The 25,458-nt window shown below is 49.6% G+C and overlaps 2 protein-coding genes across 11 annotated transcripts in view; both read right to left on the bottom strand.

The window, feature by feature from the left end:
• Positions 1-752, bottom strand: part of FLVCR2 (FLVCR heme transporter 2) — a 38,760-nt gene extending 38,008 nt beyond the window's left edge. For all 9 annotated transcript variants that reach the window (XM_051621800.1, XM_051621802.1, XM_051621799.1 and 6 more), the window contains exon 1: positions 149-752. In XM_051621800.1, the coding sequence (XP_051477760.1) occupies positions 149-655 (507 nt within the window). In that variant the 5' untranslated portion in view covers positions 656-752. The remainder of the gene's footprint in view (positions 1-148) is intronic.
• Positions 753-12,194: 11,442 nt separating this feature from the next.
• On the bottom strand, positions 12,195-22,848 carry BATF (basic leucine zipper ATF-like transcription factor). 2 transcript variants are annotated; one of them, XM_051621460.1, is made up of 3 exons: positions 22,765-22,848; positions 15,509-15,613; positions 12,195-12,839 (listed from the first exon to the last, which is right to left on the bottom strand). In XM_051621460.1, exons 1-3 carry the CDS (start codon positions 22,777-22,779, stop codon positions 12,633-12,635), a joined length of 327 nt encoding a protein of 108 aa, XP_051477420.1. In that variant the 5' UTR covers positions 22,780-22,848; the 3' UTR covers positions 12,195-12,632. The 2 variants fall into 2 exon arrangements, with proteins under 2 accessions (XP_051477420.1, XP_051477419.1); XM_051621459.1 differs by lacking the exon at positions 22,765-22,848 and adding an exon at positions 17,403-17,506.
• Positions 22,849-25,458: the final 2,610 nt, after the last annotated feature.

Here is a 25,458-nt window from a genome sequence, read left to right as displayed (position 1 = left end):
CAAGTGCCTCTTATCCCTGCTGCTGCCCTCCAGGCCCTACGCACCTCTTCCCCTTCCCAGGTTTGTCCCCCTTAGCGCTCGGTCTCCGGCCAGGCAGGTGACAGCCCACCCCACGTGCCCGGCCAGCCGGGGGGCAGCCGCCCATTACCTGGTTCCCAAAAACAGCGACGGAGCAGGCGGTGGAGACCTCATGGGAGCCGAACCAGACAGAAGCTATGTGCGAGGGCATGCCCAGGATGAAGACCTGGGCCAGGGAGCAGATGACCTGCCCCAGGACAGTGACAGGGAAGAGGTGCGGCTTCAGGCTGCCCAGCTTCACCCAGGCGCCCAGGGCGTTCAGGGCCGAGCCCACCAGGGCGATGAGGCGCAGGCCCCTCCTGTCCAGCAGCCAGGCGACAGGGAAGAGCAGCGGGATGTAGGTGAGCATGTAGCTCATGGAGAGCCAGTCGATGGCGAAGGCGCTCACGCCGTAGAAGCGCACGAAGATGTTGTTGATGCTGCCGTACTGGATCCACTGGAAGGCGTTGCACAGGGAGTAGCTGCTGAAGAGCAGCACCACGACCCATCGACGCCGGGACAGCTGCACCTCGGCAGTAGGGGCCCCCCTCGCCGCGGCCGCCAGCACCGGCGCCCCGGCGGGCTCCTGCTGCACCATGCCGGCAGCACAGGCCGCTCGGCTCGGCTCGGCTCGGTCCGGTCCGGTTCGGCTGGGCCCCGCTTCCCGCCGGCACCCACCTGGCGGGCAAGCCCCGCCCGGCCGCCCCCGCCGAGCTGACTGGCTGGCGCCGCGCCGGGAGCTGCCCCCGCCCCCGGCCCGGCCCGGCCCTGCCCGCCCCTGCCCGCCCCTGCCCGCCCCGCGGCGGGGCCGGGACGGGTCTGTGGGCCGGGCCGGGCCCGTGGGCGGCGGGCCCGGCGTGGGGCGGGCGGGCAGCGGGCGGCGAGCCCTGCCCAGGGCCGGCAGCGCCCTGGCGTGAGAAGGGGCCCTGCAGGAGAGACTCCAGCCGCCAGGAATGAGCTGCGGGCAGCGCCGGGCCCGGCCAGAGGTGCCAGGGTGGGCTTCTGCAGGGTGAGCTGGTGGGGGCTGCGTTTGGGTTGGCTTCCAATGGCTTTTCCCGTGACATGGCGCGCTGTGACGTGAAAACGTCCAGCGCAGTCAAAATAAAATCATCTCAATGTGACTGAAGCAGAAGCGCCAAAAGTGATGTTTGTTTTCACCCTCTTGGGGAACTCGCAGCTAATGACTCAATTCTTGTTTTCCCATTACTTCAGCAGTTCCCTGCGCTGACAGATCCCTGCCTGGACGTCACTTACCATCTACAGTTCATCCAATTAACATGATGTTATCTGAATGGTACAAAATTCCTCGGCACAAGCTTTAAAACTTGTTTGCATGCTAGTGTTGTTCAGCTCTCTAGCAGCAGTAAACACACAGCTCAAAGTTCACTTGGAAAATGGGAGCAATGACCTGTCTTTAGGATGTTGCATTTCTGAAACAAAGACTTGAGTGAGAGAATTCGAATGAAAAAGTGAAGTTTCTCTTGCTTGTGTTTACTGTGTGGAACACTACCAGAGGCAAGTGATGCTCCACTAAAAATAAAAACGTTAAAAAAAAAAAAGAAGAAAAAAAAGCTTTGGACAAATTATTTCAGGGAAAGCAAATGTCACCTTAAGTGGCTCTTGCTGTGTATCCTCACAAAGCTCATCTTGTCATCTGCTTGGGTTTCCTACTCCCAGTGTTACCATTTTAAGATTGCTCCCAATATGCAGACAAAGAGACAACGTTTAGGAAGGAGACATTTTTATTTATTGCCGGTTTGTACAAAGCTGGGTGCTTGGTGCCTTCCCCAAATCAAGCACACCAAACAAGATTTTCCAAGACATATTTATACACAGAACTATAAAGTTAATAAGCTTTTAAGTCCATCCTTCTTATAGTGACTTGCATATAGTTATAATGAGGTTACATCACTATTTCTACTGTCACGTATGGTCAAGGGAAAGATTCTTATCCTGAGCAGGGATCTTCTTGACCTGGGGATGTAATTTTTAATATTATAATTACATTATAATGAGCTAAGTTCACCTAGAGGATACAATATCACAAGTTCTGCAGCTCCAACTGCCCAAGACTGGTTTAGCCATTAATATTCTTGATTTTGGTTCTTCTTTATCACCTTCTGCATTCCATAGATCCAGTTATCCCTACAGACCTCAAGTCTTCTCTGCCAAGTTGGAGATTTACATGAGACACTCTTTAAACCTCTTGATTAATTGCCTTCTCCAAGGCCTGGTTATTGCAGAATGTCCTTGCTCAGGGCTGGCTGTGGTACTAATTGTGTGCCTCTCTGACTGCAATTTTAACTTGTGTATATATATACAGAGTAGAGTACATCTGACACAAAATAACCACATCATGCTAAATTTCTGAGTTATTTTCCAACACCAGCAGCATGGCCAGGAGCCCAGTTGGAGACAAACAAAGCTAGGGCAGCCTTCACTATGTGCTCTGCTGAAAGCACCACAGAGCAGAGCTGCAAACCTTTCTACTCTCCACCTCTTCAGCCCACAGCTTTGCCAGTGAACCTCCAGCTTCACCTGGGATGCTCATTACGATGGAACAACATAAGCATAATGTAGTTAAACAAGGGAAATTCAGAAGCAAGAGCCAGAAAAAGGGTTTCTGTCTCATTTATTTTTAGGTTAGGCACCCAAAGTTACTGTACTGAACTCTGTACTGAGACAACAGAAAGGAACAGAAGATTTTGTTCTAATAAATTTGTAACTTAAGTGTCTCAGGAATACAATGACTGATAGTGGTGCAGAGTGTGCCAGGGTGAAATGGAGCAGGCAAAGGACTCTCATGGTCCAACAGCTGCTTAGTCTGAGAACTTGGAGGATATAACTAAAATAGACAGAAAATTAACTTTTAGGTTCATCAGATTTGAAAAGGTCTTTACAAAATTCTCCATATATTATGAAGAAACCAAAGTTACCCAGAGGTGATCACTATCATTGATTAAAAAGTAGTCAAAAAGCGAAGAATAAAACAATAAATAAACAGGAAATTTTTAGCGTGGCAAACTGAGTTTGCTCAGAGGAGCACTGTTTATTAATAATACCACAAGCAGAGCAAGGAGCAAAATCTGCAGATGGTAAGACAATATTTAAGTTACTCAGGACTAACTTAAGCATGTCATTCACATGTTGCATTTAGGTCTGTATGACTATTGGATTGTGGCTTTAGCTATCTGTAATTGGAAGCGTTATCATATTTCATGGCATGTAAACTCGGATAAATGCAGGATAATGGAGTTAGGTACTGTGTGGCAGTCTGCTGTAGTGAAATGTCTCTGGGCAGCAGAGAGGAAGGTATCAGTGACTAACAGGGATTGAACAGGCTTAGGTCACAGAAAAAGAAAAAGCAGGAAGAGTATAAAGAAAAAAATAAGAAGTTGAGGAGACACTGTCATACATTGGGAATACACTGACAGCAGTTAAATGTCTTTACATGTGACTAAAAAGAGCACACACATATAAAAGTGTTTAGATATATGGGAGAGGAATAAGAAACACACATTGGGTCTTTTGCCTCCTGCCAGCCCTACTCGAAACTGGAGTCAGAATCAGTCTGTCATCCTGAGTTGTGTTTTAGTCCCACCTTCAGCTCCTACATTTCTCTCAAAAAATCCTCAGTTTTACCCATCACCAACAAAACGTCCACAGCAAGAACAACAAGCCATTTGCTTGCACTAAACCAATGTTTTAGTCCAATCAGAGAAGTCAAACAGTAATCCAAGAATGACTAAAACACAGACCCTGCTGAAAATAACAGCTGAAAGCAGACGTTTGAAAGTAGCACCCCAAGTCTGGTGACTGCAGCCTGTCAAGGGAACATGAGGCAGGCTGGCTCCCCCAAAGCCAATTTAGTCAAGAATTTTTCATACATATAGGCCCACAATTCCCAGAACTGCTTTCCTTTGATTTCAGGGTTGTTTTGATTTCTTTCTGGCTCTGTGAACTCTTCAATCATCCCTTTATATCATTTGCCAGTTTCTGGACCAAAATAAAACCCCTGTGCTTTGCATTTCTTCCTCTCTCCATTGCCACATCTGTTTCTACTCATATGAGCCTCTTTCCCTTCTTGAAGCAATACAGCAGCTGTTTTTGGATTTCCCTCATCAGAACATCTTTATATAAAAAAATTCTTAGCCATGAAAAATTATTTATATTTCAGGACAACCCCTCCAAGTGGATTTTAGAGCTAGACGGAAATCTCCTTTACATTAAGTTTGACAGAAGTGCTAAAAAGGTTATAGTATCCTGCACCCAAAAGCATCTGTGAAGGTTGGAAGGGACTGAACTAGAGTCAGAAGCAGGGCCTAAATTACGTGTAATCCTGCAGGTCATCAAATAGAGCTTAACATCTCTGGCTTCCTTAGTGATCTCAAATAATCCAGCTTCTGACACTCTACGAATATACTCTGCCTTTATGACCAATGGGTACATCATGTAGTTCCTTTATGTTCTGTAAGGACTGAAGAACCCTCCTTGGAACAAGCTTGGTTTTCTCAAAGCCCACCCAATAAACATAAACACTAGGGATGATGCTGACAGTGATAATCCAGATTTCTGATTCGTAGTAGATGACAACAGGCCCAAATTACAAGCAAGGCCATAATAAGTGGGTGGTGGAAATTGGCTTGGAAGATGTGCAGAAGGCACATTAGAAAATTATTGTGAAAAATGTAATTCCTTGATGCCTTTTCTCTCCTACAGTGGATCAGAGTTCAAGGAGTACATGGACAAAAGTTAAAGGTCGCCAGGGAAAAGTGGGTACTCAGGGATCTACTGGATCTTCCAGCCATGCAGATCCTGCATAGATTTCATAGGATGATTAGGCTCCTATTAAATGTATCTAAGCTCACAGGATCACGGGATGTCCCTTGCTCTCAAACTCACAGCATTGTGATGTGCACCTCTAAATCTCTTCATTGCACTTAGAAGACTTATCTAATGCAGCACTTAGGTGGCTTTATTGCATTTTGACTGATAGGATTGAGGTCCAGAAGAGATGTCAGAACATCTCCCAGTCTATCCCACAAAACCTTTCACAACATACATTGCACAGAACGTTACAAGATCTTTATTTGTGGAGGGAGAATGTTTTGTATTGTGTTCAACACCTCAACTGCTTCAGTGGAGGTCTCCAGAAGTCAGATAGTTGCATCATTAGACCAAACGGCAAGGCTGGAATAGCTGGCAGAACCCCTCACTCCTTCTAGGTCACACCTGGATGCAACGCACAGCTGGAGACACGCCGTGCAGAGCGGGCTGGCAGAGCTGCAGCGGGACAAGGGCAGCGTTGTTCCCCTAGAGCAGGGAAGGCTGAGAGCCCTCTGCTGGCACCCATAGCTTTCTACATCCCAGCAGCCGCCGGAAAACAGGACCCAGCCTACAGCTTAGAAATGCCGGGGATTAGTTTATTACTGATACACCGTTATTTTGACACCCTAAGCCCCCATGAATCTTTCCTATTACATGTTTTGTGTAAAGATCTGGGGACACATCCAGTGGTGGACAAGTACATTTATAACAGTGCAACATGCAGGCTCTGCAGCCTTCAAAATTTCAGGGGCAGGACAGTTGTTCCCAACTAACTCACTGACACCTTCTAACCTTGGATACAAGAGCTTGCCCAAAACCATCTTGAACTACTGCTTCTTCACATATCTAATCCCCTTGCTCAAAGCCTGGCTTTAACACACCAATGGCTTTAATTTAACGTTGTCGAGTTTGGATGTTTGTAGGGATCAATCACGTAAGTCTGAACTGCAAAGAGTACATGGGAGGCCATGGTTGAAGTGGTAATACTCATAGCTACCTTCTTACAGCAAAAAGACTATAAAAAGGGGGGTGCAGCGTGGAAGAGCACTTGTCCCCATGATACCTTAGATGTGCTGGTTGTTTTTTACTGCACACCCCTTGAAACACAGGGTGGTTACACTACCTCTGCATGGCCTTCTGCAAACCCATAGTAACTTGCTCTGCCCGATGCTCTGATCTGGCCGGATGAGAACCGGCTCTAATCCAAAAGCTGTGTAACTGTGGTTAGCCTGCTGCACTGCTGGAGCATCTAAGCCAGCTCTCAGCCTTTGCTTGTGAAAAGCTATGGAGATACAGATAGTTGTGAGCACAGTCGTGCATAGACCCTGTTTGCTCTGTAATTGGAGCAAACTCACCTCACTCTTCCGCTGTGCACCAGGCATGCACACGGGGCATGAAGGTCTCTTCACTCAGCTCAATAAAATAAGTGAAAAAAGAGCCAGCTAGAGTCAAAACTCAGCAACAATATAGATTTATATCCCCAGTCCAGATCAGGGTCACAGATTAACCCCAAATACCATAAGCTCGAAGTATATAAACTCTTCTTACTCAGCATCCTCCAGTCTCTGTCTCAGTGAGTCATACCAGTTGATGACAATGACACAAAAAAGTTTTCATCACCTAATGCTGGCATTAATTAATAGTTAAAAGAGTGCTGGAAATGTGCACAGCTCACTGCTGAACTCAGGCATGTTCCTCTTCTTCCTCCCACTTGCACTTCAGCAAAAAGGACAAAGAAGGGACAAGCCCTGGGAACCAGGGCACCATATCACCACTGTTGTGATGGGAATAAAGTTGATTACGTCTTAGGTAAGAGTACAGAATGGGTGCAGGAGTTGGGAGAACATGTGCTCTCTCTGCATGGATGTCTCTGAAGCAGTAGGAGTCTCGGCAGCTGGTGTCTGCAGCCTCAGCTGCAAGAAAAATCATGGTCTTTTGCAGTAACCTTAATGCCCTGTGGTAACCCTGCCCTGGCAAGAAATTAATACATGATTCCCTATTATTTGGTTGGGTAGGTTTTACTATTAACCTAAAAAACTTTGTATATGCACATGTTGGTGTCTCACAGCTCAAATCCCCTCCAGATCATTAAACAATAAGGTGGCAACAACACAGCAGAAGGACCCAGACAAAGCGAGCACAGTGCTGTTTGCTAGGAGGAAGTCTCGCCATTTCATGCCATTACTTGCTGTTTCTCTTCTTGCCAGTTTTTGATTCATAAAAATACTGTCTCTTAGCAGTGGTTCCTGATCTTCTTTGATCTCTGTGTGCTGAAATATTAGCATCCAGATGACATTCTTGTATGACAAATGCTTCTTTGGACACTATGATAATCGTAAGAGGCAGAGAGGGTCTCTTTTGTGGGCTGCTGCTTTAGCTTAGTATGCAGGAGACAATCCTCTGGCTGATGCAGGCTGGCAGAACTAACAGAAGTAACTTTTGAGATGACATTTGCAAAACAAATGCATAATACTTTCGAGCCACAGCAAAATGGGCCAGAGAGTTGCTTAGTCTATCCTTCACCAAACTGAAGACATGCCTCTACTTCTCTTCTGACTCCACGTGTACTGTGCTTGAGTATTGTCCTTTCTTCTGTCCCTCATGAGAGAAAATTCACATGTGAATCAATTTAGAGAGAGAGCACCACAGTGATGACAGCTGGGATTGTAACAGCTTCATACAGCAGGATGAATGCACCTTCCCCCAACTGCCTGATTCTGCATGTCCCCACCCTGGCACCTGGCACACTGGGAGCTGCAGCTGAGGAGGATGAAACAGGAAGGGAATACCACGCAGAAAAGATTGGCCTGGGCTTCCCATCTAAGGAGATACTTTAAGCTTAAGTCAGCATGGAATGTCGTATCTTTATTTATCTTACCATAGAAGCAGCCCTGAAATGCTGATACTGAGTGTTTGTAAAGTGCTGAGCCTGTGCGTTTAGAGGGGTGGAAAAGGAGAAAATTACTGCACTCTCCATGTTTTGTGACTTGTAATTCTGCATAGAGTTGCCAGGATGCCTTAATCTATAGGAGGTACTGAGATTCAGTGAAGGCCATAAAGGAAAATGTAACTCTCATGTCCCCTGGTTCCTATCTCCACCCTGTGATTGTATCAACAGATGTTTGCCACACACCTCTGCTTTGTATGTAAAGAAGAATCCAGCAGGCAAGTAAATGTGGAGGCAATGATCACCAAGGCTTCAAAGGCACCCACAATAGCTGCCTCCCAATGCCACATTCCACCTTCCCTTGCTGCTCTCCTAGCCCCAAACCACTGGTCACTCATCAGGCTTTGACCAATATGCATCCACAGCAGAGACCCCAAGATAAGGCTGCTGGGCAGAAATCCAGGTCTCAGTAAAGGTGATTATAGTTCATTAGGGCTGCAGCCAGGTCTATGTTTATATAAGCAAGTAGCTGTTACCCCTCCAGCTATGATGCTTCTCAGTGCTCAGTCCCCACATCCAGCCCAGCCCTGTCTACACACAGGTGACCATGTTTCCACCTGGACATCCCTCTTCAGGCAGCCTTACCCAACCCCTGCCGTCACACACATGAACTTTGAGTCTCCCCAGAGACTATCTTCCAATAGCCAGGCTAACCTTCCAGCCAGCTCTCCTGTAGGGGAGCAGCATAAAGAGGAGGGCGCTGGGCAGTGCGGTTGCAGGTAGGGAGAGCTCAGCCTTTGCCCAGCAGAGGCCAGCACCAGCGCAGTGTTTCGGCAGGCTCTGCTTCCAGGGAAGAGTTGTCGCTCCACTTGGCTTTCCCCGTCTCGAAAAGAGTCTCTCAGCCTCCTATGAGCCCTCATCTCTTTACTGCTTTGGGAGAGCTTTCAGTGAGGGACTATGTGGTGCAGCAGAAAGGCACTGACATACTGCTTGGGTAGGGACGAGCTACCACAGGGTCTAACCATCACCTGATTTATGCACTTGTGTGCCCAGAAGCATCCCCTTCCCTTGGAGCAGCAAGCAGCACTCCTGGAGGCTGGATATGGCCTCACACAACACTTTAGAAAGGCCAGATGCCATGGAAATTAAGTTCAAAAGGAACTGTATTGTGGGTACGAGCAGACAATCGAAAGCAATCAGGGATCACTGCCCTGCCACCACCCTGCCCTTTGCTCCTCATTTGAGTTCATTGACAGTTCATTTACTGACAACAGCGAGGGCCACACCAGAGGACTATTTAGAAATAAAAACTAGTTGCCTGAGGAGTCCTGAGGAGAGGCCAGGAGCCTGGAAAAGAGAAATAAAAGACAGCAGCGGTAGAGAAGTGAAGGAGCTTGTGCAGCTCTGCAAACAGCCTCAGGAAAGGATCTTTTTCTCAGCGACTGGTTGAAAGGGCTGAAGGTCCTAGAAGGATATGGTCCCTTGCTGTTTGGGTGCTAAGGACTGTCTCCAGGGGAACCATTCTTCATAACAAAGAGAGACACATCTGAGATACCTAAAATCACCAGAAGCAGCCAAGAGGTCAAAAACTCCTTGAACCATGCAGATGATCTTCTGTGGTCAGGTTTTTGAGGGCAAGACTGGGGCAAAGACAAGTTAGATTGGAAGATAAAACCGACACATGAACACACATCCAGTATTTAGCCAAAACAGCTGAGCACAACGCTGCTTAGAGGCCTTCGAGCTCACATCTAGCCATGCAGAGGAAGGGCACCTTAACTGATGCCGAGACTATTGTTTAGGTTCTGGAGAGGATGTTGTTGCAAACCCGTCTCCTAGTCTCACCACTTACCACTTATTTTCGTTCTGAGTTGCAGTAATAGGTCTGAGACGTTACCAGTGAGTAGTCTAGCAATTCTGTGGGCATTACACAAAACCCCACCCAGCCTGCAGGATCTCAGACTTCGACAGCTCTGCACCAAAAATACTGGTTTTGTGTCTGTGTGGGCACAGATGATACATATACACCAGGGTAGGACCTTCTCCATCTGCAAATAAAACCAAGCTTAGCATTTTATAGCCATGAGAAAATACAAAGGTCACAGCAAGGATGGAGTTTTATCATTATTGTAGGCAATACTATGTTTTAATTCAGTGCAAGCTTTGCCGGGGTTCTGTTTCATGCTCCAGTCAGAAGCATGAGCCTGCAGTGCCCTGCACAGCAATCCTAAGCAAGGTAGCAGTGGAGTTGTTTTCTGATTCTTTATAACCCAGGAAGCATGGGAGCATCAGAGCCCTAAGGAACACCAAGTGAAAAATCCTGTGATACATAATAGAATATTTGTTAGTAAATTCAATAGAAATATAGCCTAATAAAAGTTTACTAAAATAATGAATTTCTATACTAAGGGTTGCTTTTAAAACAAGGTGCTTTGTGAAACTATCAGTCAACTATGCCAAGCATCCTGTAGGTTGTGATAACATCAAGTCTTCTAAGACCCTGGGTGCCTACAGACACACTGATGTGGATTCTGACCCACCTGGGCAATCTACCAGCGGGAGACTGGAGACAGGACCAGGACAGAGACAGGACAAAGACGACAAAGGACTAGAATCAACAAAGAACCCCACAGGAGACCCTCGAGCATGCATAATTACAAAGATAGCCAATTCCAGGAAATAAAATTACTATGTAGAAGAATTCTGGGAACTCATTGACATGGAACTGAATATGCATGTTTTTGGTGTATATTAGTAGGGGTGTTTCACTGACTCGTTGGAGCACTCATGGTGGATAATTCCCCAGTGCTGTCCAGCGCTGCAATAAAGAATGCCTGCTCAATAACAGCTTGTTTGTTGTTATTGGGTCTTGATCTCGGAATCCTTACCCAGCCACACCTAGCCTGCCACTGTGGTGAGGAGTGTTAGAAAGCAAGGGGGTTTGGAAGCTCCGAATTTTTGTTTCACCTGGAACAAACCCACCAAAAGCTGAAGGAGCAGAAGCAGAGCCTGTTAAAAACAAGCTCCTCTAGAGCTGCAGCCAGTTGTCTCTCCCATGCTTAAAGGGCCAAATCCCAGAGAAAAGCTGCTTGGGAAGAGCCTTTGTAGCATGAGTGACTTAAAGCATGGCCTGTGGGGACAATCAGCAGCCCTGGTTGTTGTACCAATAGATGGAATGAAGCCTGCTGGTGTGAGATCTAGCCAGAGGGCAGTGGTGTAAGACACACTAAAATTGCTCTTGCTGCTTTTTTGTGAATGTAGTTAGAATATTTATTCTGCCCACAGATGTATTCTGCGTGTCCTGTATGCAGAAACCCAGCTGCCCAGCTGGAATAACCACCATCATCCCCTATGTGTGAGCATCCCTCTCGGGGCAGGGGGCAGAGCTGCACAGACAGGGCCAGTGGAATCGTCCATTGCCTCAGCACTGCTTTTGCAGTGTGGTGACACGCAGGCCAACACGCTGACACCAGGCATCCCTGGCCACTGCTGGCACAGAAGCCAGAGGCAGGAGGTTCCCAAGCCTCTTTAACAAGCTGTGGCAGGAGAAATTGTGATGCTACCTGTGCCTCTCCTGAGGACAGCTTGCTGAGGCACAGCAATGGTGAGTTATCATCCCACTAGTGCACACCAGAGAGAGAAAATGGGCACTGCACAGCACGTGACAGGCTTTTCCCAACTGCTCATGAGGGATGTGATGATGGGACAAAACCTATCTAGAAATGTACCATCTCTCTGTGCCTGAAAGAAAGGTATCTACAAATTGGGTCCATTTAGCTCAGTTGAAAGCCTGTGTCAGCAGCACTGCACGTGGTACCCTATGCTGAAAAAATTGCAGCTGATGCTCCTTGGAGATGGCAGCTGTCCTGTGCCAGCATTAGCAGCAGGACCTGCACTGGCAGGTGGGCTTCAGCCTTGAGTATTGAGGGGGGCTGACAGGCAAACTGCTGGTGGGGTGTTAGGTGCAGAGACCAGCTGTATGGATCGGCTTGTGTTTCCACTAGATCAGACACAGCAGAACTACTCTACTCTTCACTGACCTTTCAGGTTTCATATGCTTCACTGGAAGAGGTAGTGCAGCAGGCTTTTGCAGAGCTGTGAGTAGTGGGCAAAGGTAGGAAGCTGAGTGGATCAGCAGGGAAGATACCTATGATGCTATGTGGCACGTCAGACTCTAACCAGGTCCAGCTCTGCAGCAAGGAGGCACCCATCTCCCCCAGGAACCCCATGACCCCATAGTCTATTGCTCCTGAACCTGCCCAGCCCATGCACATGTGCCCCCTTCTAAATGTGGGGCTCCTGCTCCTGGCTCAGTATGAGTTACTAGCACACGAAGGACTCTTCCCTGGACTCCAAGCCCTCCTCTCCTGCTGCCTGTGTCCTCACTTAGGATTGGCTTGGGCTCTATGTTGGAAACAAAGAGTTAAGCATTTTCAATCTTTATTTTACAAAAATAAACCGATTTTGCTCTGGTACTCCGTGGCCCCCAGCCTTCCCCTTCACCCCTGCTCCCGTTCGTCTCCCTGGAGCTCCGTCTGTTGCGCCAGCTGCTCGCACTGCGGCTGCCGGTGCCACACGCTCCCGCGAGCGTCCCCAAGCAAGCACTGGAGAAGGGGTTGGCGCCCTTTTGCGAATGCCTTCTCCTCCCAGGATCCAAGCTGGAAACTGCTCAAAGATGCCTCCTGGTGGCTCTGTCATTTCTGCACAGGGGACATGTCTTCGGCAAGTCACTCAGGGTATACACTTTGAGAAGGGGTGTCTGTCCGTCCGTCCCTCGGTCTCCCTTGGGTGGAGAAGTGAGCCCCACGAAGTTGCTTCTTGCCATTGGTGGAGCCGGCAGGCAGCTGTCCGGCGGGCTGATTCAGTGCTGGAAGCGTGGGGAGCTGATGTGGGGCTGGTGGAAGGAGTGTGTGGCATAAAGCACTTCAGGAGGCGGTGGAGGGGATGTCAGGATGGAGCAGAGCGGCTCGTGGGAGCTCAGCATCGAGGCAAAGTGCTTCATCTCCTCCGTCAGCTGCTTGATCTCCCGGCGCAGGGCAGCATTCTGCCTCTCCAAGTCTTCACTCTCCTGAGGAGACAAAAACCACAGGGGCTTCCTCAATGCGGGAGCTTCAGGGATGAGCCGGGAAGGCGGAGTTGCGGTCCCGCACCTCTCAGCCCCGCAGGGTTTCACGAATGACACGTTTCCGGTAAATTTGGCACCGAGCCGCGCCCGGGCAAACCCCCCTCCTCCAGCCGGCCGGCCCGGGCGAGGGCGCGATGCTGGCGGCCCCAGCCACAATCCCCAGCCCCGGCTTACGAGAAGTGACTGTGGCCCGCTCCCGCCCAGGCTTTCTCGCTCCCTCTCATACACGCACGCAGCCCGGCCGCTTCCCGGGCCGCCCGGCCCGGGGGAGGGCGCCTGAATAACCGCCGTCTTTAACCAGAAAACCACCTGCCACAGGAAACCTGTCATTGCCCTGGAAAGAAAAGACTCACTGCTTCCTGCTAGCAGCCGGGGAAACCAGCGGCGCTGTGGGGAGGAGGGGGACACTCTTGAGTCAGAAGAAAAGAGAAACCGAGGCCTCAGAAGAACTGAATTAATGCTATTACTAATGAGAATAACAACAAAGGGGTTAATAATGATGCTCAGCCTTGTTTCAACCATCCCAGCCTTTGCTACCACTACTGCTGCCCAAGTGCAGCCAACTCCAAGCTGGAGCATCCCAGGCACCAACCGACCATGGAGCCAGCATCCTGGGCAGGACCAGAGGAAGGAGGCAGCAGCAGGCTCTGCAAACTCAGCCCAGACAGCTGGAGTGGGACCCAGGGCTCTGAGGCCCTGGAAAGCTGCACCACTCAGCAAAGCGAAGCCATCGCCCTTCCGCTTACCCCTCCGCTGCCACACTGAGTCCTGCCTGTGCCTGCTCTCTGTGCACAGGTTGAAACGCCCCCAGCAGTCACAGGAGGAGATCACACAGCAGATGAGCATCTCTCAGGTGTGACTAAATGCTTTGGAAATCATGATTGACGTCAAACTCAGGAGTTGATGGGAATCACCCAGGGGCCCAGTATCCCAGCCTCCTCATGACCCATTCACCTCAAAACACAAGCTACGAAGTTCTGGGGCAGATAAAGCTGCTGGCTCCTTTCAGACCACCATAGCTCAAGCTGAGCCATGCTATTCTGGGCAGAACCACAACAGAGAAGCGAAGTCCTTGGGTGCAGAGCCAACCAAATGCAAAGAGCACTTTGGGAATGGACCAAGGAGCAGGAGGGCATTACCGTCCACCGGAATTGGGAAAATATTAAGAAAAATTTACCACCCATCCTCTACTTCCCTCACTGCATTTCTGCAGCTGCCTGCCAGGATCCACTCTGTCTGAACCAAATTTGGCTTAGCCCCCTCCTCCTGTCCCCACGGGAAGGCAAGGAGTGTGTGCTGGCTATGCTAGCTGAGCAGTAGTAACCTCATAAGCAAGTGGATGGTTATCTGCTCTAAGAAGAGGAGCTCAGTTCTTCTTGGCCCACAGCTAGGCAGGACTTTCCTGAGGGAAGATCGTATCCACCTCTAAGATTACCTTGGAGACAGTGTCTTTTTACCCCTCTCAGGCACACTCACCCAGAGCTATCACTGCTTACAGCCATAATGTGGCCCTAGAGCCATGTCCGCTCTAGAAGGTTCATCAGCTACTGAGAGAAAGAGTGAAATCTCTGTCTTAAACCACAGTAGTAGGGCAGTACAGAAGGAGGAAGCTTCAGGACTGACTTCTCAATAATTCTTCCCAAAAATGGGGATCTGGGGGAATGTGAAGGCTGCTAAGTCAAAAGGTATTTTTTTGAACATGAGCCTAACTACCACTTTTCAAAGAGAAGCAGGGCTAAAGATGGTCTCTGCCCCACTGCAGGCTGTGTGTTCTGCATCCTGCCCACCAGTGGCCCAAAACACATGGGACTGTGCTTACCAACAGGCAAAAGGAGCCCAGCCCCTGTGCTCCGACACTAACCACACATGCCTGCCCAAACAGACACAGCCAGAAGTGACCATCCCTCCTGAAAAGCAGCTACCTGATTCCTCACACCGGGAAGAGCTACAGGGGTGCCCATGGTGCCACAGGAGGAGAGTGGGACAGCAGGGTGAACACAAAGGGGGGGAAAATCCATGCTAAACAACAGAAAAAGCCTCCACATTCTGTAGTGTTCAGATGTAGCAAAGGAGATGAGCACTACTATGGAGACGTTTGAAAATACTAGAAAATTATTCATATTTATTTATTTAAGCTGTCTCAGAGAACAGGCCAGAGGGGATGGCCCATTCAGCTCCACATTGTGCCATCACTCACACCAGTGACTACAAAGCGCTAACGTCCCAGAAAAGCATCTTTGTATGCTGTGGAACTGCTGCATAAGTGATGGCACAAAGCACAAACCCAGGGAGAGCCAGCCCAGGTGAGCCTGTGCTTTCAAAGAGATTCTGACTGAGCCAGTCAGAAGAGGTTTGGAGAGGAAACTGGTAATATCAGACTGAGAGAAAAAGATGCATTCAAAACTAGCTGCAAAAGTAGATGTTTCAGTGGCAGTTGTGCTGGGCTGTGTGTTCTTGCTGCAAGCGCTGACTCCTACATCCTGCCCTGGCCTCAGTTTTCCTGTCCTGCCTCAACTGATCATCTTCACTCCAAGTCACCAAGGTAAAAGCATGTTGTCACCTACATGAGCCCTCAGCACCCAAAACAGGGAAGGTAGGGTAGGAGTGCTCACCAAGTGCAGTGTGTCTGCTTTCTGGGTCTGCCTCAGGCGGCTCTTCTGGGCAGCAATGCGATTCTTCTCCCTCCTTTGGACTTTCCTCATGTCATCAGAAGAGTCCTAGGGAAACAAGGCATGGAAATGACTGGGGCATTCCCTCCCTCGCCCTCCTCCTGCAGGGAAGTGTGTGGGAAGATGACACAACAGATAACATCATTGAAGCACAGGACATGAGATACACACCCTCGGTGTCAGCATAAAGCCATACCCCAGGGTTGTGTGATGCTTTTGGCATCCATCTTGTGAGGAGGGGGAAATCTGATACCCTTGGGCATCCCAGCACAGATGGGAAAAGACCACTCTCCCTTCACCAAGATACAGGCCTGGGGGATATGGCTTGAAGGACCAGAGTAGGGATCTCTCTCTAGAAGAGAGACAATTTGAATTCCTTGTACGGAAAACCTTTCCCTTTCCTGTCTGTCTGCAGGGATACAGCACTGCAGACATACCAGCTTCTTGGCTAAACCATCTTTCCAGAGATTCAGCTTGTGTTTTTTTCCTTTCATGCCTGTAGGTTCCACCCACCCTCCAGCACTCTTCTCCCATAGGCTTTATTTGTTGCAGACCCTTGCAGTGCAATGTAGCCCCTGCTTTGTTTAGCTAGAGAGGGCTTTTGTTTTTTCCCCAGATTTTATTTGCTCCAGCTCTCTGATCTCTGTGCTTGATCTTTCCTGGAGTCCCTTGGTAGCAATGCCTGCAGTGCTGACTGCAACACTTCCAAGGCCCTTGGACAGGGGAGAGCACAGGTCTCCAAGCTTCAGGACCTGAGCTTCATGCAACGGCCATTCTCTGCTGAGAACTGAGCCTGCTGCTGCCTTCTGGCAGTTGAAACTGTCACACAGACTCGTTCATCTTCTATTTTCATATTGCACTGACTCTTTTGTGGACTTTCTAACATTCACACCACCACTTCTCCACAGGACTAAAAAACTCAGCCACAAGAGTTATCTTCCCAGCCCGTCAGTCTGTCCACATCCTTTCCCCGCTCCACCCCACCCAAGAAATTCTCTTTTCCTTGAACATAACTGTTTTATCCTTGCCTTCAATACCCAACAAATGTTTCAGATACAGCACCATCCTTTGGCAAGCCCTGCACTTATCCCTTTCTCTACCAGGATGCCTCCTCATCCCCGGTTCAAAGCCTAAATCATCTGCCGTGACCATTCCCAAGATTTCTGAGAAAAATCTCAAGTACTTGCCATTGTTTCCAGCCCTAAAGAAATGGCAAATGACAGATATAATAAAGCTTATCCAGAAAAGGCAGTGAACATACCTCAGACTTGTGTCAGTATATGCCAGCAAAACACCTACCATTAAAGGTAATCAGTGCAACAAAATAAAATCCCTCTGTAAAGCATTACTGAGATGAAAAACCTCTGAGGCTGAACAGAAATGACAGCAGACCCAAAATGGCATGGCTTTTGTGGGTCCCAAGTCATCTCTGCGGCAGTGGGGAGCAGGGAGGATGGACCTGGGCCATCCTGGTCCGTGGAGAGGTGGTGCACGCTCAGGCTCCTCTCCAGAGCACTAACTCTTACACACACCCTTCTTGCCTTCTCCCTGCCCAGCGTGTATCACACATCTCACTGTGGTGGGGGTCCCAGTCCCCCAGTTGCACCTGGCATAGCCCCAGGTAACCAGGCCTCGTCTCTTCACCTGTGCCCAGCTCAGTGGCCAGGGCTCTCGGCTCAGCCAACTCATCCCTCTCCCCACAACTGTTCCTAGAAAGCCCTGACATACTGCACTGTGAAAATGCCAGTGGTGGGTGCTACCCTTCCTCCTGCCCACCCAAGACCCACCATGAATGGTTTTCCAGCCAGGAAGATCTGGGGAGGGGTCCCTGCTTTACCTGCTTGCTGGGAGGGGGAGACTGGCTGAAGCTGCTGGAGTCGCTGCTGTCGGAGCTGTGGGGCATGGCTCCCGTCTCTGGCTCCCAGGGCCTCTTCAGCTTCCTTTCTGCTCTTGGTGTGCCTGCGTTCTGTCTTGTGGCCCTTCCCTCTCCCTGCCTTCCTCCGTCCTCACTGAGATGGCCCTTGGATTCCTGGCTCTTGCCTGTCCCAGAGGCACACTGTCCCCCTGCTCCACGCTCTGCCACTTTCTCTGCCTCTCCTCTCGGAGACTCTGCACCTTCCCTTTAGGTCTTGGCCTCCTGTGGTTTCTCAGAACCTTGAGGATGTAAGCTGAAAGTCACGTGGCCGGAAACTTCAAGGCGAAGAAGAAAAGTTACAGAAGAAGAAAAAAGAAAAAAAAAAAAAAAGAAGAAGAAAAAAAAAGCACATCTGGGAAAAATGAGCTTCAAAATAGCCTGAAAAACCCCCGAAAAACACCTTCAGGCAGTTGAAAAACAGCTAGATGGGTTTTCTCTGAGACAAACAGCAGAGATGGAAAGGAAGAAAAGCCCCAGCTCTGGCTGTGAAACCTGGACCCTCAAAGGAGGGCAGTGCGGAGGAGGTGCTGCTGGGAGCCCCAGAAATTCCAGGGCTGTGTGGCCCAGAAATTCCGTGCCAGCCCTGTGTGGCCAGGAAGTTGGTCCAGTCCTGGGCAGCCTCGGCCACCCCAGCCCAGCCAGGGAAACTCCCAAGCAGCAACCCACCTTCCCACAGCCCACCCACTCCTCCCACTGCCCCCAACACCATTGACGCGGGTCCCAGGGAAGGGACTGGTACTCAGCAGGTGTCACATAAACACTCTTTGAGCAGACAGCTCTTCTGTGTCTGATGAAGCACCAGTGCCACCTAAGAAGAAAGGCTCAGGATCGTAGAACATTTTGACTGGTTTTGGTAGGCCTGGTATTTTCTATATGGCAAAGCTCTTTAGCACTTTAAAACATTCATTAGTACCTCAACACTGGCCCGTAAGGGTAATATCAACCCTAGCACACAAATTAAAGTGTTGCAAACATAATGGTTTATGGACCCAGAAGCTAAACTGAGACCTAATACTCACTCTATGCCATAGTATGACCTTGGCTACATCCCAGGGGATGCAACTGTCCTGACTCCCTGCCTACCCTCCTCTAGCCCCCTCTCCCCACACCCGGCAGCAGAAGACATGGGACAGAACTATGGGGAAACAGGAACATTATGGCACATTGGGGGTTGTTTCATTGCTATTGTCCCTGTCCTAGCACCCAGCTTTGGCACGGCCTATGCAGATGGTAGCAAAGTGAAGCTGCTTCGCATCACCTTGTTACTACCTTGGTCTGTGCTGTGTGGGATTAGTTTAACCCTTATTACAAGCCTCAGTAGACTGAAGACTTGCAAGCAGCCCTGTGACAGCAGTGCTTCAGGAGTGCCCTCAGGGTATGCTACACTAGTGGCTCTGGAAGTGATAATGCAGGAGCAGGGACTGCCAGTGAAGGTGCCATTTGCTTTCTGATCTGCTCCTGTCACCAGAGCCAGCAGGATGAACCGGGGTCATGTGCTAACAGGTTCTCCATCCATAGACAGAAGCACACATCTTTGGAGCAGCCAAGTTTTCACATGTGCCATGAGAAGCAGATACAGAAATAGGCATGAACACCTCCACAGTAACCCGCTTCTGTGGAAAACAGCAATTCCCAGCTCCCACTTCCTTGTTTTTGTTGCATAATGGTGTTTTGGTTGAGTTTCTCCTGCCTCAAGTATGAGCAGTGAGCAAGTCTCAACAGCAGGACATCAGCAAGGGCACTTGAGATGCAGTTGTCATCAGGGCAAAAGTATTGGCAGCCTTGGGTCTGCAGCCTTATTGCAGCACAGAAAGCACACACACAGCGCAGCACAAGTTTGGAGCACAATGCAGAGTTGCATGGGCACTGCTGGTGTTTCTTGCCAGCCCTGCCACTCATAGAGCTTACACAGGGGCAAACATGTCTGAAAGCAAGAACTGCATGGGGCTGGCTACTGGCTGGGTGGCTTAGGGAAGTCGCCTGGCCTAGCTTCAGTAGCAAAACTGCACCATATTGGCCCATTTCCCTCTTTAGAAACATCCTGTGTCACTGGTGCACTACCCTTGGCCCTTTTACCTGAACATTTCACAGCCTTGAGTGTATTTTTTTCTCCCAACATGCTGTAATCCTGTCATGCTGGGATCCTCCACACTCTCAAACATGTTTCAAGAGTCTGCTTGCTCAGCATGAGCCACCCTGAGGGACCCCATCTCCTGGCAATGCAGCACCCCTGTAGCAGGCAGGGCTCCTCTGGGAATTTAGCAGCCAAAGGCAGAGAGGAAGGGCTCATGTGATGTTGAGTTCCCAAGGCACCAGCTAGCAGTACAGCCATTGAAGCATCCATTTGCTCGCTGCATTGCTACACTTCCTCTGAACTCTGCAACCCCACACGGCGCTTCCTTTCCAGGATGCATGCTGATGGATTCCCTCTGTCCCAAGGAAACCCACACTTCTCTGCCAGTGAGTGGGTCTCAGAGACAGCCTGGCCCACCCTGCTCTGCAGACTGTTGTTGCTTGGGCCAGGATGGAGAGAGCTTCTTCTTCAGGGAAAAATATCCTTGTTCCATTATTTGGTTTATTTAGCTGAATTCCCTCCTTTTGTCTCTAGTGAGGCTAGTGGCTGAGGGGAGGCGATGGGGAAGGTGGTGAGGGCAGCTGGGTGTCCCAGCAGGAGCTGGGGGGGTCAGTGCAAAACTGGCCAGAACATGGCTATGGCAAAGACTATTCTTTGATCCACAGGAGGAAAGTTTGGAGCTGCACCCTGGTCTGCCCAGAACTCAGCTTTTATTAACAGCTGATGGAGAGAGCTCAGGAGAGAGCAACATCACGGGAGAGGGTTTGGAAACTTGGTCTTGATGAATGGGAGTAAGAGAGCATCCTTCTTTCCTCCTTGCCCAAACACACTCCTCACCCTCAAACTGGCTACAATGCTAATGAATTCCTGTTGTTTATGAGCAATGAAGAAGTGTGTTGTAAATGAGACAGTGTCTCCTTTCAGGAAGGTGGGCAGAGCCTTCACAGCTCTGCCCTGGGCTGGGCAGGACCCAGGTTGCTTCCTCACAGGCTGTGCCCTGTTCCACTCTTCTGGAGAGAGCTGCAATCCCCCAGACCAGAGCAGCCAAAACCACCAGTGTGGCTTCACCAGCATCTGCTCACAGCTCTCTAGATGTTGTCCTGGGAACCTGCTGTAGGCACAATATGAGAAGATGATATCCTGCTGTCCCTCCCCAGGCTCTCCTTCTCTCCCTGCTATCAGGGGAACCTCAGGAGCCAGCCTCCTAATCCCTGTGCTTGATTTAGGTGACTAAATTTACACTGTGAATAATGTCCCCTGACTTTGTCTCTGGGATCATTTAGGTTTCTTGATCTTAAGCACATTAGCTGTGAAGCCACTGTCAGTGGCACTGGATGAGCTCAGGAGTGTTAGATTACTGCCCTAACAGCACCTAACAGGAGCAGGGATATTTCCAGAGGTTTTTAGGGGGAGGATGGGGCCATCCATTTCTGCGTTTGTCCCTTCTAAGTAACAGTGGGCACTGCTGGAGGGAGTCATGTTCTCTCTGGGACAGGGTGACTGCAGGGACTCTGGAGGCTGCGCTTACTGTGATCTTGACTGCCAGTGAAATGGTTTGAAAGCAGCAAGATGCAGTTCAGCAAGAACAAATGCAAATGCAAAGCAAAGCGAGATGTAGGTAGAAGAAAGGGGGAATAACCAACTGGGCAGGAGAATGGCAGGGAAAAATCTGGGGGTTGCAGAGCACTGCAAACTGAAGCTTCACCAACAGTGCGGAGGTGTTGCAAAGGGGCTGGGTGTTGACCTGGGGTGCTAGGTGCAAGGCAGAGGAGACAACTGCCCTGCACTGCCTGTGCAGGGCCAGGACACCTTCAGAGGTCCAGAAGTGAAAAGGTCCAGAATAAAACAGTACAAAGGGTAAATACACAGAAATCTTGAGCTAAGAGAAAAGAGTGAAGAAGTTGGGTCCATATAACCTAGAAAAAAAGAAGTCTTGGGGGCAGGGAGTGGGTGGGAAGGAAGAAGCAGTCTTTGATATGTTGTAATGGAAAGGGTGATCAGCTGTTTTCTGTGCAGCCATCGAAGTTAAGAAGCACCAGGCTCCAGCTGCAGCAAGAAAGGCTCAGGTCTGAGGTTTGAGACAAGATGAGGTTAGGAAGACCTTGGGATGGGTAGTTCAAGAAAGTTATTCAAAGCCCTTCATATGAAGAGTCTCTGAAAAAACCTCTGTTGGAAAGGGTCCAGGTTGAATCCTGCCTCTGTAGGACAGGTCAGAGTTACGTTCCCAGGGTTTAAATAAGGAAAAAAAAAAAATTCCACAAAAACTATGAAGACTGGCTCCTCAGAGCCCAGAGAGCACATGGAGCATTTCTCAGCTTTATTTGCAGCCAGTGCCTCTGCCTTCAAAGCCCAGAAAAGCCCCTACATTCCACCTGTGCAAACAGCTTCCTCAGCTCCAGTGATTGCTAGTTTCCTTGCAAACATGCTGCTCCCGCCCCCTCACCTGCTGCAGGCTTGAGGCAGCAACATTCAAAACTCCATCTTACCCCATCTATCTTACCCATCTTGTTTGCATGACCATTCATTGCATAGTGCTATTTAAAAATTCAGCCTAGAGTAGCTACCAACTTCAGCCTCCTGTAAACCACCAAGGTTGTTTCTGCTTCATATGTAGCATTTTTTATGCAAATTTCTTCCATTATTTGGACAATTGCAACAATTTGCTTATCATTCCCCACATGAGTTTGAAGAATTTTGCATGGGATTTAGTGCTGATAAGAGATGTTAAGTGAATGATGGTGCTGAACACAGTCCTTGCTCTCTACCAGAGAAGCTTCTGCCATGTCTTGCTCTGTCAGCACATGTTGGTCCTGTCTGTGACATGGGCAGCTTCTCCAGCTGGCAGGGTGGCTCAACTCCATCACCAGGGCAATTTCATCTCAGCCAAGCTGAGTGGGTAGGAGAGCAAGGTTGTGGCAGGAGAGCTCAGGTGCAGCCCCACCAAATTAATCTCAGCTAGCAGAGAGCAAACGCCCATCTCACCAACTCTTCCAGTGCTACTGGGTGAAACCTGCCACTGTACAGGAAACAGGTACCTTATACCACAAAGGTCTGATAAATGACAAGGGCTTTAAGTCAAGTACATACAAGTATAGAAGTCTTAACACTAGCACATTTAAGCACACTGCATTTACACCCTTGTGCCATGTAAGATGCTGTGTTCTGTAACCTCGTGATCCATAAAGGTCTCCCCTGGGATGGCTGCGTTACCTTCATTGCTGTCATGTGGTCAGAGCCTGCTCCGACATCCTACTTTTCCATGTCTTCATGGACTCTTCGGTGCTCTCACTTCAGCACCCTGTGAGTGCTTCAGAGCTGTTTTCTCAGCCACCTCTTCAGGTGTGGGGGTGGAGTTATCCCTATTTAATAGCTGCAAAACAAGACAGAAAGAGATAATTAGGTCATAAATACTCATTCATTTTGGCCACACAGTTTGAACCAATTAGGATCTGATTTTTCAGTGGTTTGGGCTCCATATAGCACTTCATTTAACCAACCCCAACTCCTGATGTGTGTCACTGCAGCTGCAAACTTTCAGCACTTCTGTAAATGAGCTCCAGCAAATGAGGAAGATGTGGCTGCTCCTGTGAAAGCTCTTGCTTATGTGGCTTGCCAACTCACAGAGTAACTTTAAAGCAGGGGCAGACACAGACCCAGGGAGGCACCAAGTGTCTACCCAAGAGACCCTCCTTTCTTTCTGCAGTCCCTTGCTTCACTGACTGCCTAGGAGTTTCCCGGCCCTGCTAGGAAAGGAGGCAGCTTACGTGACCAGCTCATTCCCTCTGGCTCAGATCCAGCCTGGGTGTTGGAGAGGTGGCAATCCAGGGCAAAGTGCAGGAGGTGATCATATGCACAAGACAGCTGAAGCTTTGCCCAGGCAAACCCATTTCTGGCAATTTCTAGCTCTTCAACACTTGTTTTTGCCAATTTTATGGGTTTGTGGTTTTTTTAATGGCATTAGTAACACTTTTCATGTCTATGATTTAAAAGAAGGAAACTATAGAAAGGAAAGACCAAATGTGCTGGCTTTCCAGATATGGACATGGAGCTCCAGGTAGCTGGAGTCCACTGACCCCACTAGATGGGAAAGGCAAACCTGGCCAGAGCTGAAAAACTGTCAGGAGGTTGTCAGTCTCAAGACACAGATAATTAGAATTCCCCCCTGGCTACTGAAGGGATGAACCACAGTCTTCTTCTCCTGTCTTGTACCTGTCACTGGTTGGGTAATTAGTTGTGCCACCTCTAATCTATTCCTAGCAAGGACTTAAAAGCTCAAAAGCAGGTACTCAGATGTGCACTTAAGTGACTCTCCAGGTGAGCAGATCCCAAATCCTGGTAGAGTACATCTATATAAGACCAAACCTTCTCTCGTCTTCACAGGCTCTGTAGCTTCTGGGATCTGATCAGAAATGAAGCAGACCACCCAGCAACCCTGGATATGTACACACATGAGGCACCAGAAGGTTCAGCTGCCAGATGCCTTCCCAGTCAAGCAGGGCTTCTTTGCTTCCGCTGCCTGGGGCTGTGCCCACCAGTTGAACTATCCGAGCGCATGGACGGGGCATGCAGAGGGTGCAGATGTTGTCTGACGGTTTGACTCATCTCGGTGGCAGTCTCGTTCAGTGGTGATGGGGAAGGCCCAAAGAGGAAGGGCAGTGACCCGTTTAACCAGAAGGGCTGATCCACCCAGGGGTAGACTTACTGGTGCTGGTAAGGGGCCATAGCCCCAGCTTCCTTCATACCGCCCAGCATGCACATCTGCAGGCTGCACAAGGGCAGGAGAGACACATGGCTGTCCAGCCCTGACACAGTGGCAGCAAGACTCAACCTTGGGCCTCTACTAGTGCAGCAGCAAATCCAACCACAGCAACCAAGCAGCAAAAACTGTGCTCCCAGGGGATGGCCACAGCTTGATGGGGCATTTGATGTTCACTGGGCATTGATTACAGCCATACCCCATAGCATGGGGGCGGAGGGTGAATGCATTACTTGTCTCTTAAATTAATACATGACTTTTGAGTGTATTACGTGGCTGCTCCATGACTTCATTCAGAGGAAAATGTTCTTCAACACCACCCATCACCGTAATACATGTTCAAGACTCCCAAGGATTGAGTACAGCTTATTTAAGGCATGTTCTTGCAGCTAGACTCTGAGACACCCATCTCAGCAGGAGATGACTGTGAACAGCATTCCTGCTAGTACTGTACTCCCACGCCAATGGGATCTGCTTCACTTTTGGCTTAGAAGGATGTATATGCTGGTTCTCCCTTCCACCTACCACATTTGGTTGGAACAAGTGCTTCCCAAGGCTTCAACTCATGCAGCATAGCTGGAGGAGGTGTTCAGCACAAGTAGCTGCGTTGCTGGGTGCTCATGCAGTGCGCTTGCATCCGGGCCGTGCGTGGTGCTTGTGCTAGCAGCGCTGGAGCACGGTGCGTCAGAGGCAGCACGGGAGAGGACAGGCAGCATGGAGCAGAGCGGCTCTGAAGGAGAGGACAGGTACCCTTGGTGCCCATGCACGTGGCGCTGATCGGCTGCACTGCGCTGGCAGAGTTATCAAAACACACACAAACGTGCATCAGCCCCATCTGCCCGGGCACTGCACTGGCAGACACTCCCGCAGGCTGGCACACACCGCTCTCACCTGCTGGCAGCTCTCAAGGACAGAGCCCACCCTGGAGCAGGCTGCTGGGGGAGGCAGCAGCAACTGAGCCCCTGCCCACACATGGTCTGTGCCCCCAGGCCCCCAGCCAGCTCAGGGTTCCTCAGTGTCTCTTTGAGAGAAATAGGAGGAGGGAGGCTTATGGTCAGTGGATGAGCCGCTGAGAGGAAGGAGCAGCTTAGTGCTGACTGTTTCAGAGGGCTTGTGAATGCCCACAAGTTTCCCAAGGGGCTCAGAGG

This window comes from Apus apus, chromosome 5, assembly GCF_020740795.1.
Source record: "Apus apus isolate bApuApu2 chromosome 5, bApuApu2.pri.cur, whole genome shotgun sequence".
NCBI lineage: Eukaryota > Metazoa > Chordata > Aves > Apodiformes > Apodidae > Apus > Apus apus.
Note: the sequence above shows the minus strand (reverse complement) of the source record. Positions and strands in the feature narration are given on the sequence as shown.

Bases quoted from the DNA above. Each gene is read 5' to 3' on its own strand.
- BATF (XM_051621459.1), bottom strand. From the start codon at position 17,468: ATGCCCCACAGCTCCGACAGCAGCGACTCCAGCAGCTTCAGCCAGTCT. The intron at 15,614-17,402 runs GTAAAGCAGGGA...TTGTTTCCCTAG, and splicing joins CTCCCCCTCCCAGCAAGCAG to GACTCTTCTGATGACATGAG. The intron at 12,840-15,508 runs GTGAGCACTCCT...TTGTCTCCTCAG, and splicing joins AAGCAGACACACTGCACTTG to GAGAGTGAAGACTTGGAGAG.